At 45.0% G+C, this 14,237-nt stretch overlaps 1 protein-coding gene across 1 annotated transcript in view; it reads right to left on the bottom strand.

The window, feature by feature from the left end:
- AFG1L (AFG1 like ATPase) overlaps positions 1-14,237 on the bottom strand; it is a 283,959-nt gene that overhangs the window by 253,066 nt on the left and 16,656 nt on the right. Inside the window, exon 2 of the mRNA XM_033936142.1 lies at positions 10,887-11,110. Coding sequence (XP_033792033.1) covers positions 10,887-11,110 — 224 coding nt within the window. The remainder of the gene's footprint in view (positions 1-10,886; positions 11,111-14,237) is intronic.

The following is a 14,237-nucleotide window of genomic DNA, read 5'->3' on the forward strand; positions in this document are numbered from 1 at the left end:
ATTAATGAGGGACAACAGGAACCACAATTGGATATTACTACATTACTGGAAACTTCAATGAGTGAACTGGTTAAACCGGCGACATTGTTGGTAACTGTTGCATTGATGCTAGATAAGAACTGGATAATGAAGATGTTCTTTAAAAACAGAACTAAAGAGTTTCTGGGTCAGAAAGTGCAGATCTTCCCAGATGTCACCAAAGAGACTCAAAAACGGAGAAAGCAGTTTCTGTTATTAAAATCTGGAGTAATTTCAGTGGGGGGAAAATTTTTCCTCAGATTTCCTTGTAAATGTATTGTTAATTATGGTTCAGATAAATATGTTTTCTTTGATCCGACACACCTAACAAAATTTGCAGCGTTGAAACGTCTTGAGAAAGGTGAAATAATGGAAGGAACAACTGAGTCATATGTTTAATTACTCTCCGCAATTTCAGTCACTCAGATTTTCTTAAGATTATATTGATTTTCCTAGATTGTTATAGTCACTCTTTTGAAGTCTTGGATCATAAATTAATTGTGGACTATAGATTGTTTTTGTAAGGAGAATATGTTAATATCTCTTATACTGTAATTTTTTATTTTTATTTTAAATTTTTAGTTTTTCATTACAATCTTACTGTACAAGATGTTATGCTTAGGAATACTATGTAAAATTGATAAATAAATTTTTTTTAAAAATGGAAGATTGCATCAGTAAGCGGAATGATTCTGCATCAAAGTACTTTCATTGTAGAATTGCTATTTTTCTTTGTGCAATTAAATATTTTTCCTTCTGATGATAAGGTGTTTCAGTGCCATCTATTGGATCTTCATCTACACCCGAGGCAGGCTTCGTTTCTGAAGCCAAAACACGGACCATGTTGGGTCTGGAAGGATATCAAGGAAAGACTGATTATCATATATGTTCTATTCTATCTACGTGGGTGTAGTCTACAGACCTCTGACTCAATCGCAGCAAATTGATAAGGATCCAATTGTGGATATCCAAAAATTTGGAAGGAAAGAGGAGGTGCTGCTGTTGGGAGACTTCAACCTGCCGAATGCGGACTGGAAAGTTCCGTCTGCGGAATCGGAAAGAAGTAGGGAGATTGTGGATGCCTTTCAAGAGGTTCTGCTCAAACAAATGGTGACAGAACCCATAAAGGAAAAAGCGATATTGGATTTGGTCCTCACAAATGGAGAGAGTATCTCTAATGTTCGAGTGGGTGCTCACCTGGGAAGTAGAGATCATCAAACGGTTTGGTTTGATATAACAGCTAAAGTGGAGAGCGGCTGCACAATACTAAAAGTCTTACATTTCTAGCATACGGACTTTAATAAAATGGGAGAGTACCTGAAGAAAGAGCTGTTAGGATTAGAGGACATAAGAGAAGTGGAAAGACAGTGGTCTAAGCTTAAAGGAGCAATAAAAATGGCTACAGAACTTTATGTGAAGAAAATAAATAAAAACAAGAGAAAAAAAGAAACCGATATGGTTCTCTAAACTAGTTGCAGAGAAAATAAAGGCAAAAGAGTTGGCATTCCTGAAATATAAAAAAAAAACCCAAGAAGAAGAGTACAGAAAGGACTACTGGGTGAAACTGAAAGCCAAGAGAGAGATATGTCTGGCTAAAGCGTAAGCGGAAAAATGAAATAATAAAAATGTAAAAAAGGAAGACAACATTTTTTTCAGATATATTAGTGAAAGGAGGAAGATGAAAAAATGGAATTGCTAAACTAAAAGATGCTAGGAACCGATATGTGGAGAGTGATGAGGAAAAAGAAAACATGATAAACAAATACTTCTGTTCTGTGTTCACGGAAGAAAATCCTGCAGGACCAAGATTGTCTGGCAAAGTAACATGAGAAAATGGAGTAGATTCTGTGCTGTTCACAGAGGAAAGTGTTTATGAACAACTTGAAAAACTGAAGGTGGACAAAGCGATGAGACCAGACGGGATACATCCTAGGATACTGAGGGAGCTCAGAGAGGTTCTGGCGGGTCCTATTAAAGACTTATTCAACAAATCTCTGGAGACGGCAGTGGTTCCTGGAAATTGGAAGAGAGTGGATGCGGGCCTTATTCACAAAAGTTGTCACAGAGATGAAGCGGGAAACTACAGGCCGGTAAGCCTCACTTCGGTTGTTGGAAAAATAATGGAAGTGTTGCTGAAAGACAGGATAGTGAACTTCCTAGAAACTAATGGGTTACAGGATCTGAGGCAACATGGCTTTACAAAAGGTAAATCGTGCCAAACGAACCTGATTTAAATTTTTGATTGGGTGACTAGAGAACTGGATCGAGGACATATGCTAGATGTAATTTACTTGGATTTCAGCAAAGCCTTTGATACGATTCCTCATAAGAGGCTCTTGAACAAACCTGAAGGGCTGAAGTTAAGACCCAAAGTGGTGAACTGGATTAGAAACTGGATGTCAGACAGACATCAGAGAGTGGTGGTTAATGGAAGTCGCTTGGAGGAAGGAAAGGTGAATAGTGGAGTCCCTCAGGGTTCGGTGCTGGGGCCGATCCTGTTCAATATATTTGTGAGTGACATTGCTGAAGGGATAGAAGAAAAGGTTTGTCTTTTTGCTGATGATGCCATATTTGTAACAGAGTAGACACCGAGGAAGGAGTGGAAAACATGAAAAAGGATCTGCAAAAATTAGAGGAATGGTCTAATATCTGGCAATTAAAATTCAATGCAAAGAAATGCAAAGTAATGCATTTGGGGAGTAATAATCGGAAGGAACTGTATATGCTGGGAGGTGAGAGGCTGATATGCACGGACGGGGAGAGGGACCTTGGGGTGACAGTGTCCGACGATCTAAAGGTGAAAAAACAGTGTGACAAGGCAGTGGCTGCTGCCAGAAGGATGCTGGGCTGTATAAAGAGAAGTGTGACCAGTAGAAGAATGAAGGTGTTGATGCCCCTGTACAGGTCATTGGTGAGACCCCACTTGGAGTATTGTGTTCAGTTTTGGAGACCATATCTGACGAAGGACTCAAAAAGGCTTGAAGCGGTCCAGAGGAGGGCGAAGAAAATGATAGGAGGTTTGCGCCAAAAGACGAATGAGGAGAGACTTGAAGCCCTGAATATGTATACTAAATGTTATGTTATTTTTTTATTTAACTGTAAACTGAATGAAGTTCCTTCGGGAAATTATTCGGTATATAAATTGAAGACTGGATTAAATTAGATTACCCTAGAGGAAAGGAGGGACAGGGAAGATATGATTCAGATGTTCAAATATTTGAAGGTATTAACGTAGAACAAAATCTTTTCCAGAGAAAGGAAAATGGTAAAACCAGGACATAATTTGAGGTTGAGGGGTGGGAGACTCAAGAGCAATGTAAGGAAATTCTACTTTACGGAGAGGGTAATGGATGTCTGGCATGCGCTCCCGTGAGAGGTGGTGGAGAGGAAAACGGTGAAGGAGTTCAAAGACGCATGAGATGAACACAGAGGATCTAGAATCAGAAAATAATAATAAATATTGAAGCACTAAGGCCAGTACCGGGCAGACTTGCATGGTCTGTGTCGGTACATGGCTGTTTCGTTGAGGATGGGCTAGGGAGGGCTTCGATGGTTGGGATGGTTTAGATGGGCTGGAGTGAGCTTTGCCGGAGACTTCAGTAGTTGGAACCTAAGAACTGTACCGGGCAGAGCTTTGGATTCTTGCCCAGAAATAGCTAAGAATAAAAAAAAAATTTTAATTGAATCAGGTTGGGCAGACTGGATGGATCATTCGGGTTTTCATCTGCTGTCAAATAATATATGATTGTATCCAATAAACTCGCTTTTATCTCAGATTGATGTGCACAGTCCTTTCCCCCATTTTTCTTCTTTGGTACATTTATCGTGGGGTGCTTTCCTTCTTTTTTTAGATTACATAAAGTTGTATCAGTTACAGGTAATCCCAATTTCCATTCTGCCTGTCTCTCTGCATGGCCTTGAGCAAGTCACTTTGTAGATTCCCAACAACAAGGTGAGAGGAATAATCAAAGCAAACTTGCATAGAAGACGTAGCTGTGCACCCACCTCAGGTATCCAAGTTGTAATATTGTATTCAACTCAGGTCTGGAGAAAAACTACTACACTTTATTTTCAAGGAGAAGACCAAGAATTATGACAATAATCTGGGTCAATATCAACCCAAATTACTATGCAAATAGGAAAAGCATTACATAAATACCATTCTTCTTCAAAGACACAGGTGGGCTAGGTACAGAACAAAAAAAATTCTATTTTGCAATTGAACAATGGCCTGTAAATAGTCAACATCTGCTCAGCTCAGGAGACACTGCAATACATTTACAAGAGTCCTTCGTTAGTTGGTTAAGATAAAAACAGTGCTGCCAAGTTCAGAAACATACAGGAGGCGTATCAGACCAAAGGAGGATTCATGTGACAACAGCATGGTCTCATTTGGCGTGATTTAATTGCTACACAGACTTGAATGTGGAGCTCACAGCACTACATTAAAGGCACAGTTATTTCCCTATTAAAAATAACTGATAAGTGCTAGAAAAATACAGAAGGCAGAGTGAGATCCATCCAGCCTCATCAACCCCACTTCTATCTATGTGTACCTTTACCTTGTGTTCAACAAAGGCCAAGCAAAGCCCAGCTATCACGACACACTTCAGGCTTCATTTGGAGCTACACTAAGACACTCTAAATTTAGTTATTGATCAAACTGGGCTTCATTTCTTTTCCAGCTTCTTCATTAATAGGAAATGCTGGTTTGAAGCACAACATGACTGGAGATAATACCCAAATCCAACATAAAAAGTTTTATAAATTAACCTAAATTGGGTGGACTTCTATGGTCTATTGCCTAGAAACATTAAAGAAAAGACAATTTAACCATAAATATAATGAGTGTGACTATTAGGCAGTCCGAATGGACTGTTCAGGTCTTTATCTGCTGTCATTTACTATGTTATGTTACTTTAAATCTCTGAACTCCTCACCTTCTGCAGAGAACAGCTCCCTCTTCAGTTGGTACCAAAGCAATTGAATTTCACAGAAACAGAAGAAAACAGAAGGAGGGGCATGGGGAGCTTCCCCAGCACAAACCACATTCTGCTCTGCTCTGTTACTTATGATAAAGAAATAACAATTAATAAACATGTAACATAACAATTTAACATTAAACAACAATTACACATAAGAGTAGTTGGAATTAGAGAATGACACGGTGGCGGTTTACCCGCGGCCACCGCATTTTAGCCGCGGGTCACCCGCCGAAAACGGGGAAGAAAACTAGCAGTCGCTGCGGCGACGGGGACAAGGCCATTCACCGCCCGCGGGGCGGTGAATGGTCTTGTCTCCGCAGTGAGGTATCAAGGATCGCGCAGTCCCCACAGCCACCGCCCGCCCGCCCGCCCGTAGCATTTAGCCAGCTCCCTCCCTCCACCTCACCTTAAATTTCGAGTTTTCCGGCTTCCTTTTTTCCGAGCCGCACGTGTTCAAAAATCCGTGCACGCGCGGCTGCACGAGTCAATCAATCTTCTCCTCTGACGCAACCGGAAACAGGAAGTTGCAGGAGAGGAGAAGCTGCACGTGCACGGATTTTTGAACACGTGCGGCTCGGAAAAAAGGAAGCCGGAAAACTCGAAATTTAAGGTGAGGTGGAGGGAGGGAGCTGGCTAAATGCACGGCTTTTTGAACGCGTGCGGCTAGGGAAAAAGGAAGCCGGCAAACTCGGAACGAATATAAGGTGAGGTGGAGGGAGGGTGGGGGTTGCTGGACCATTCTTCATTACTTTGCCATACTAATTCCATTCTATGTTAGGTGCCACGGACTCAGATTCGAGTCCTAGCGATGATGAGTTAAAGATCCCAAAAGAAGCCAACTTCTAAATCCAGTGGTTAGAGCTACACTACACTCCTTGTGACCCTGGGCAAGTCACTTAATCCCTATTGCTTCTGACACAATGGGCAGTTCCAAAGACCAAGACTGGCCAGTGTCAAAGATAGGATGCTGAGCTTGATAGACCCTTAGTCTCCACTGTTTTTAGTGATCAACAAAGTTCTATGTTTCTATAATCACCCTAATTCTGTTATCATTGGACTAGATATTCAAAATGATTTAAATGGCCAGGACAGGCTCCTGGCTGTTCAAATCATTTGTCCAGGGCTAACCAGGCATTTTCAATCTTCATGTTCAGCCCAAATGGTGTCACACAATTCAGCAAAAATACCCAATGTTGTTCCTCATAATTTAAATATTGCTCATAGAAGGAACAACATTGGGTATTTTTGCAAATGGAAGTTGGAGGGTTAATTCCCTTGAAACAGCCAATTGAGTGAAACATGAATTCATGCTGGGACACAAGATAGGTTGAATTTGTTTTGAATTTAAAAAGAAAAATGATCAATGAAGAATACTATAATGGCAAGAAAATATAATGATAAAACAGCAACTAATTTTGCCTATTTTTATATATTAAAAAAGTACTACATAAGGTGAATGTCCATATTGCTGTCTGTTGTTCTGCTGAGCACTGGCATTGAAACAGCAAAATGCATTTATTGCATACTTGTCCTCTGTCGGAAACATTATGGTGGTATATTAGTTGTGTTAATAAAAATTTATAAACAAAGCCCTGCCAGCTGAACATCTCTTTCTCTAGTTCAGCAGCAGGAACTTTGATTTATAAGAATGGAATACGCTAAATATTAGAGTACTAAGGCTTATATGGATGCTGCGGGGACGGTGACGGGGCGGTGAATGGGATGGCAGTGGCGGTGACGGGGCGGTGAAAGGGATGGCAGTGACGGTGACGGGGCGGTGAATGGAATGGCGGTGACGGGGCGGTGCAGAGGATGATGGGCCGGGGGCGGGGACGGGGACAGATTTTTTCCCCGTGTCATTCTCTAGTTGGAACCAACCTTCTTAGTGCAACCAGTAGGGGCAATACAACCAAAGAAGGAAGGGAACAGCCTGGGATCCACCCAGAATGCAGCCACACCTCTAGTCGAATGTGCTGCGATTGAAATAGGGGGCTGTTTACTGTAGGCAATGTTGAAATAGGGGTATGTTTACTGTAGGCAATGTAGAAAGAAGAAATTGCCATGCAAATCCATCTGCCAATCAAGGCCTTGGGTTTGGCTTGCCTCGTCTCAAGTGGCTGATTAGCACAAAAATGTGATCAGAAAGCTGGGAATCATTAGTCCTCTCCAAGTAGTGCAAGAGGACTCAACATACATCCAGACTCTGCCAAATCTTGCCCTGTTTTGCTGAACCCATGAGGTGAAAAGTGGGTTAACTAACCTCTTGGTTGATAGGGAAGGCAGAAACTACCTTCAGGAGGAAAGGAGGCACCCTCTACAGAGAAACGCCTGACTCCATAAACCGGAGGAAGGGTCCCCTACAGAAAAGGGCCTGTAACTCAGAGGTCTGCCTCGTTGAGACAATGGCGACCAAAAACACAATCTTAACCATAAGATCCAAGAGAGACGCTTCCAGCAGATAGGCCCAAGATAGGCCCTTCAGAACTACATTGAGGTCCCAAGATGGGAATGGCCTGCACAACAGGGGTTGTAATCTGAGGGCCCCCTTCAAAAACTGAGTGACGTCTGGAAGAGTATGCTTTTCTGGGCCCCAAAACACAACAGAATGGCTACTAGTACCTTGAGACACAAATTCACTTGGCCCTTTGAGACCAGCCTGTAAAAATATTAGAATCATGGGGATAGTAGCCATCTCAGGTTCCACCTGTTCTTTGGCACACCATAACTGGAAAGCCTTTCAGCTCTTCATATAAGCCACAAATGTCACAGGCTTTTTCAGTCTACGGAGAGTCATGATGACAACTTCCAAGTAACCCTTCCGAATCACGGCCGTATGCTCAAGAGCCATGCTATAAGACCAAAGTGCTCTGGATGCTCCATGGGAATTAGGCCCTGACTGAGGATCCCTGGGTGAACCGGCAGCTTGAGAGACGTGCCTCTGTGGAAACACACCAGATCTGCATACCAAGGCTGGTGAGGTCAGTTCAGAGCTACCAGAATCACTAACCCCTGATGGTTCGCTATCCTGTGGATGATCCGACCCACCATGGTCTATGGAAGAAATACATTGAGAGGTAGATCAGAGGGCCAGGGCTGAATGGGATCCGGAAGGTTCGCCCCCCACATTTCGCCCCCAGCAATTCGCCCCTCACATTTCGCCCCCCACATTTCGCCCCCAGACACATTTCGCCCCCACACATTTCGCCCCCCGGATGTTTTGCCCCCACACATTTCGCCCCCGCACATTTCGCCCCCCGCACATTTCGCAGCTGCTCACGGCACTTCCTGTTAATACCATTAGCTGCTGCAAGAGGACAACAGCCATTTTAGAAGGCAGAAGTGAGAGGGCTGTACTCCTACCATGAAGGCCCCCCCCCCCACTGGATCCAGTACCTCCCACGCGGAGGAAGGGAATCGCTGGCCCTGCACGACAGCGCCTCGTGGCGCCGGTCAAACGCTGTCGACGCCGCGGGCCGCCAGTCCCCACGCGGCCCGCGGCATGTGAGGAGGGAGTTGCGGCCCGTGGCCTGGGGGGGGGGGAGGGAGAGGCCGGCCGGAACGCTGTCGCAGCGCCAACGCGACCCGCGCCCTAGGAGGAAGGAGTCGCCGGCTCAGAAACGCCGGCGCGGCTACCGCCGCGACTCCTCTCCAGCGGCGACTCCTCTCAAGCAGCCCCCCCCACCCTTTACCCTGCCCCAGCCACACGAGGAGAGAGCTTCGGCTCCCGATGTTTAAAAAAAAAAAAAAAAAAGGGAGGGCGGAAAGGAGCGGTCCGCTCCGCACGGGCGTACCTTCTGCTTGGGAGCGTCGCGCTTTCCCTGCGCCCTGCTTCCCGGCTCTCTCCTCGTGTGGCTGGGGCAGGGTAAAGGGTGGGGGGGGCTGCTTGAGAGGAGTCGCCGCTGGAGAGGAGTCGCGGCGGTAGCCGCGCCGGCGTTTCTGAGCCGGCGACTCCTTCCTCCTAGGGCGCGGGTCGCGTTGGCGCTGCGACAGCGTTCCGGGCCGGCCTCTCCCTCCCCCCCCCCCAGGCCACGGGCCGCAACTCCCTCCTCACATGCCGCGGGCCGCGTGGGGACCAGTTTAGCGTAGTGGCCAGCGCTAAACTAGCCCAATGCGAAATGTGCAGTACACATAATCAGGGGCGAAATGTGTGGGGGCGAAACATCCGGGGGGCGAAATGTGCGGGGGCGAAATGTGTGGGGGCGAAACATCCGGGGGGCGAAATGTGCGGGGGCGAAATGTGAGGGGCGAATTGCTGGGGGCGAAATGTGGGGGGCGAAACTTCCGTGAACCGGGCTGAATGAGGGCATCCAGTCCTGCACTTCATTGCTCAGCTCTTCAACTGTAGAAGCGATCCACCTTTATGTTCTTGGCTTTAGCCATTAGATCCTTATCCGGTCTTCCCCAGCATTGCACAATGAGGGTGAATGCTCTATAGGACAGAGATTACTCCCCTGGATCCAGTTTTCCTGCTGAGAAAGTTGGCGTGGACGTTCTCTAACCCTTCCAAGTGGGCAACTGAGAGGGTCTGTAAGTGAACTTCTGCCCATTGGAATAACATCTGTGCCTCCAGGCATAGGGAAGCGCATTTCTGGTGCTTCGTCTGTTTACATAAGCTACCATGGTGGCATTGCCTGAAAACATTCCAACTGCCTTCCCTGTCAAGAAGGATTGCAATCGATTACTTTCCAATACTCCAATTCAACTTTCAACAACATTGAAAATTCTAGGTGCTACTTTTAATTCAAAGATAACTTTCCAAACACAAATTTCTACTGTAATACAATGTAGTTATTATAAACTACACCTTATTCATTCAATTTCTCATCTTTTACTTCCTTCTGCCATTAATGTTCTCATCCATTCTTTAGTAATAAGTACATTGGATTATTGCAATTCATTATAGCATGGTATCAGACAAAAGGGTCTGAGTAGCTTTCAAAGGCAATACCTTCTTCACTGCGTTCAAAAACTAGTTTTAAAAAAAATGCACCAAGTCGGTCCAATTAAAAAAAATTTCTTCTTCTTCTTCATTGCGTTCAAAAACTAGTTTTTAAAAAAATGCACCAAGTCGGTCCAATTAAAAAAAATTTCTTCTTCTTCTTCATTGCGTTCAAAAACTAGTTTTTAAAAAAATGCACCAAGTCGGTCCAATTTAAAAAAAATTTCCTTTTCTTCTTCGCGTTCAAAAACTAGTTTAAAAAAAAAATGCACCAAGTCAGTCCAATTAAAAAACCAACTATCTTTTAAAAAAAAAATAAATAAATAAAATTCTAGTCATTATCAAAGCAGGAAGAAATTAAAGCCTGAAGCAAAAGAAGTCCTCCTTTAAATATGTACAGAGCTAGAGAGAGTTTACACTTTTATTTTTGCTGTAAACTTTGGTATAAAAACACAAAGGGAAAACAAAATAGAAACTGGTTTAAACTAGAATGACACGGAGACAAATTTTCCCATCCCGTCCTAGTGAGTTCTTTTCCTGTCCCTGCCCCATTCCTGCAAGCTCTGTCGTCATCTGCACAAGCCTCAAACCCTTTTAAATCATAAGTGTTCGAGGCTTGTGCAGTTAAGGCAGAGCTCACAGGAATGGGGCAGGAACAGTAACAAGGACAGTGACAGTGGCAAAACTTGCGGGGATGAGATGGGGAAATTGAGTTCCTGCAGGGACGGGGGAAAAATTTGTCACCGTGTCATTCTCTAGTTTAAACAAAAGTCATATGTGGTATGGAACAATTTTAAAAAACATCACTTAGATTTCCAAGATCCCTTGTATCAAGAAGTCCCCAATCATAGCAGTTATCCTTTTAAGGTCAAAGGGCAACCTCGCTGTGCCAACAGCACAGCCCAAGACCTGACAAGCTATAAGAGTACTAAAGGCCAGCTCACCTTGGCAAGAATGCCGCTGGAACCACTGGCAAATCCTTTCAGGTCCTCGTGTAGCTGCTGTAAGTGTTGCATAACTTTTCTTTGGTGCTCATCTTTCCTTAGCTCGCCTGCTGCTGTCAGAACATCATAATGCTCTAAAGGACCATCACAGACTTCAGGGGCCTTGAACTTGGTGTGTGTTAAAGAATTAGGAGTCACAACCTCTGCTGTGCGAGCTGTGTACGCTGCAAGGAGAAAAGAAGTAGCTGGAAGGAATTCTCTAGTCAGCATTGTCTTCAAGTATCTGGGCAGTTTTCTCCTGCTCCTTGGGACTTCCAGTTCAATCAGAACCAGGCCTGTATTCTGGTGTCAAGCCTTTATTTGCAATCCCTTCCTCCCCATAGTCCAAGACATCCTCAGCAGAGGCCAGGGACTACAGCTTCCTACAGAGCAAGAGGGTCAGCTTTTCAGGAGATCCCCAATATGCATGGATATTAATTCCATTGTGTGCAAATCTCCTACAAATTATTCACGAGGGACCTCCTCAAAGACTGACCTGTTTGCAACATTTGAGGCTTGAAATCCTACCTTTGTTATCTGGTGATTTCATGAGTCTCTGGTTGCATTTCCAATATTTCTTTCTTTCTGCCTCCTTTATGCTTCCTCTCCTCTGGACCCCTCTCCCTTCCCCAACCAACATCTCTCTCTCTCTCTCTGTCTCTCTCACTGTCCATCTGTCTTGAGAGATCCAGGCATCTCTCCCACCCCCTCTACTGCCACATCCAACATTTCTCCCTCTCTCATCCCCCAGATCATGTGCAGCATTTTTCACCACTGCCCACCAGCCCCATGCCCATTTCTCCTTCTATCACCCCTCTCCAGCACAATGCCACATCTCTCCCTCCATCACTATGTCAAACATTCCTCCCCTTGCATCCCCTTCAATCTGTCCCTCTGTTCTCTCTCCACCACCATATCCAACACTTCTCTCTCTCCCATGTATCTCTACCTTTCTCTTCTCTCTCTATGCTCAATTTTCCTTTCTTCATTTACCCATGTGCACCATCTCTTTCCCTTTCACTCACACACTCATGCCCAATTCTCCCTTTCTATTCCATCCCTCCTATGTCCTAAGATAGTGTCCCCTCTTCCTCACTCCCTTCTGTGTCCCATGCTCACACCCCTCCCTTCCTTCTGTGTCCCAAGTTCGTGTCACCACTTCCCTGCCTTCCAGCCTGTGTCTCAAAATCGTGCTCCTCCCATGTCCCAACGCGCTCTTTCCCCCCCTTTCTCCCTTTGTCCCAGATCATATCCCTTCTCTCCCTTACTTGCTTGAGACACACTCGCTCCTTCTGCCTTCAGCGCCACTCATTGCATGGATGTGCAGGCAGTGATTCATACTTTGCACATGGCTGACCCACAAGCCTTCCCTCTGACATCAACACTGACATTGGAGAGGTTTCTGGGTCAGCTATGTGTGCGTCCCTGCAACAAGAGCCGCCGAAGGCAGAAGGAGGTAACTGGGACCCCCCCACTGACCCGAAAGGCTTTCCTCTGGCGTCAGCTCTGACAGAGGGAAGCCCTATGGGTCAGCATTAGTGGAGGGGAGATCCCTGGCAGCAGGTTTGACAGGAGGGTGGAGAGCAGAAAGGAGGGATCCACGGCGGCTTCAGTGGGCAAGTAATATCCTTGGTGGTGGCCACGTACCCCCAACAAGCGGCTCGCGTACCCCTAAGAGTATGCGTACCGCGTGTTTGAGAAACACTGGACTACTGCAACACGCTCCTAAATGGGCTCAATATAAAAAAACTTCCATCAACTACAAGAAGCACAAAATACCACCCAACTCCTAAAGAATCTCCACATATGAGACCTGATTGCCCCAACATTGTGCACTGTCCACTGGCTATCAATAAATTATGTACAAGCAGTGCCCAGGTTAAGAACAAATTACTTTTTAAAACTGTTCTTAAGTCGGATTTGTCTGTAACCCACAACTTGTAGATTTTCAGATTCTTGCTGCTTCCCTCTGCTCCCAGCTCAGAAAAGGGCCAACTGTCCCTAACCAGTGTTCCCTCTAAGGTACAGCATGCACAACTACACACTGGTCTTAATGTAGTTCTGCATTATTCCTGAATCTGATACAAGAGAAATGTAGGAGTTTGTGCCGCTGGATATACAGCTAAGTGAAATCAAATGAAGTCACAACTGCGTTCTTAAGTACGAGTCATACTCAAGGTTGGGCATCTATAACTCGGGAACTGGCTATACTTGACTCACATAAGAACATAAGAGTTGCCCTTCTGGGACAGACCGAAGGTCCCTCAAGCCCAGTATCCTGTTTCCAACAGTGGCCAACCCAGGTCACAAATGCCTGGCAAGATCCCAGAGAGTAGCAACATTCCAGAGCTCATATTGTGATGGCATAATGCCTCATTCCACCAATGCCTAAGAGCCAACCTCATCAGTGATGTCACAATGGCTTGATTATTCTTATACAGGCAGTCCCTGGGTTAAGAACGAGTTACTTTTTTAAAGCTGTTCTTAAGTCTGATTTGTATGTAACTCAGAACTTTTAGATTTTCAGATTCTTGCTGCTTCCCTCTGCTCCCAGCTAAGAAAAGGGCCAACTGTCCCTACCACTGTTCCCTTTAAGGTACAGCATGCACAACCACACACTGTTCTTAATGTGGCCATGCATCATTCCTGAATCCGCTACAGAAGTATAGGAGTCTATGCCACTGAAAATACTTCTCAGTGAAATCAAATGAAGCTGCAACTGTGTTCTTAAATATGAGTTGTACTTAAGTCGGGTGTCTGTAAATCAGGGACTGCCTGTATATTCAAAGGCCTAGTTATGGCCTACAAACTCTTCCACAACGTGGTTCCGGCCTATATGACCTACAAACTTCTGCCCTACACCCCAAATCAACCGCTTCGCTCACAAGAAGAAAAGCGATTACATATGCCCTCAGGACATGCCCTCCACCTAGAGAAATTCTGAAAAAGCACAGTTACTTACCGTAACAAGTGTTATTCAGGGAGAGCAGGCATATATTCTCACATGTGGGTGACGTCATCTACGGAGCCCCGATGCGGAAGCATTTTCAAGCAAACTTGATTGAAGATTTAAGTTTGCTCTGCTGCTCCACGCATGCGTGCCTTCCTGCTCCACTAGGGGGCACATCCCCTCGTGGTGTCCAGTTCACTTAACTAGCAAAGAAGCCAACCTCGGGGAGGTGGGCGGGTTGTGAGAATATATGCCTGCTGTCCCTGGATAACACCTGTTACGGTAAGTAACTGTGCTTTATCCCAGGACAAGCAGGCATGATATTCTCACATGTGGGTGACCTCCAAGCTAACTGAAGAGGG

This window comes from Geotrypetes seraphini, chromosome 3 (assembly GCF_902459505.1).
Source record: "Geotrypetes seraphini chromosome 3, aGeoSer1.1, whole genome shotgun sequence".
Lineage (NCBI taxonomy): Eukaryota > Metazoa > Chordata > Amphibia > Gymnophiona > Dermophiidae > Geotrypetes > Geotrypetes seraphini.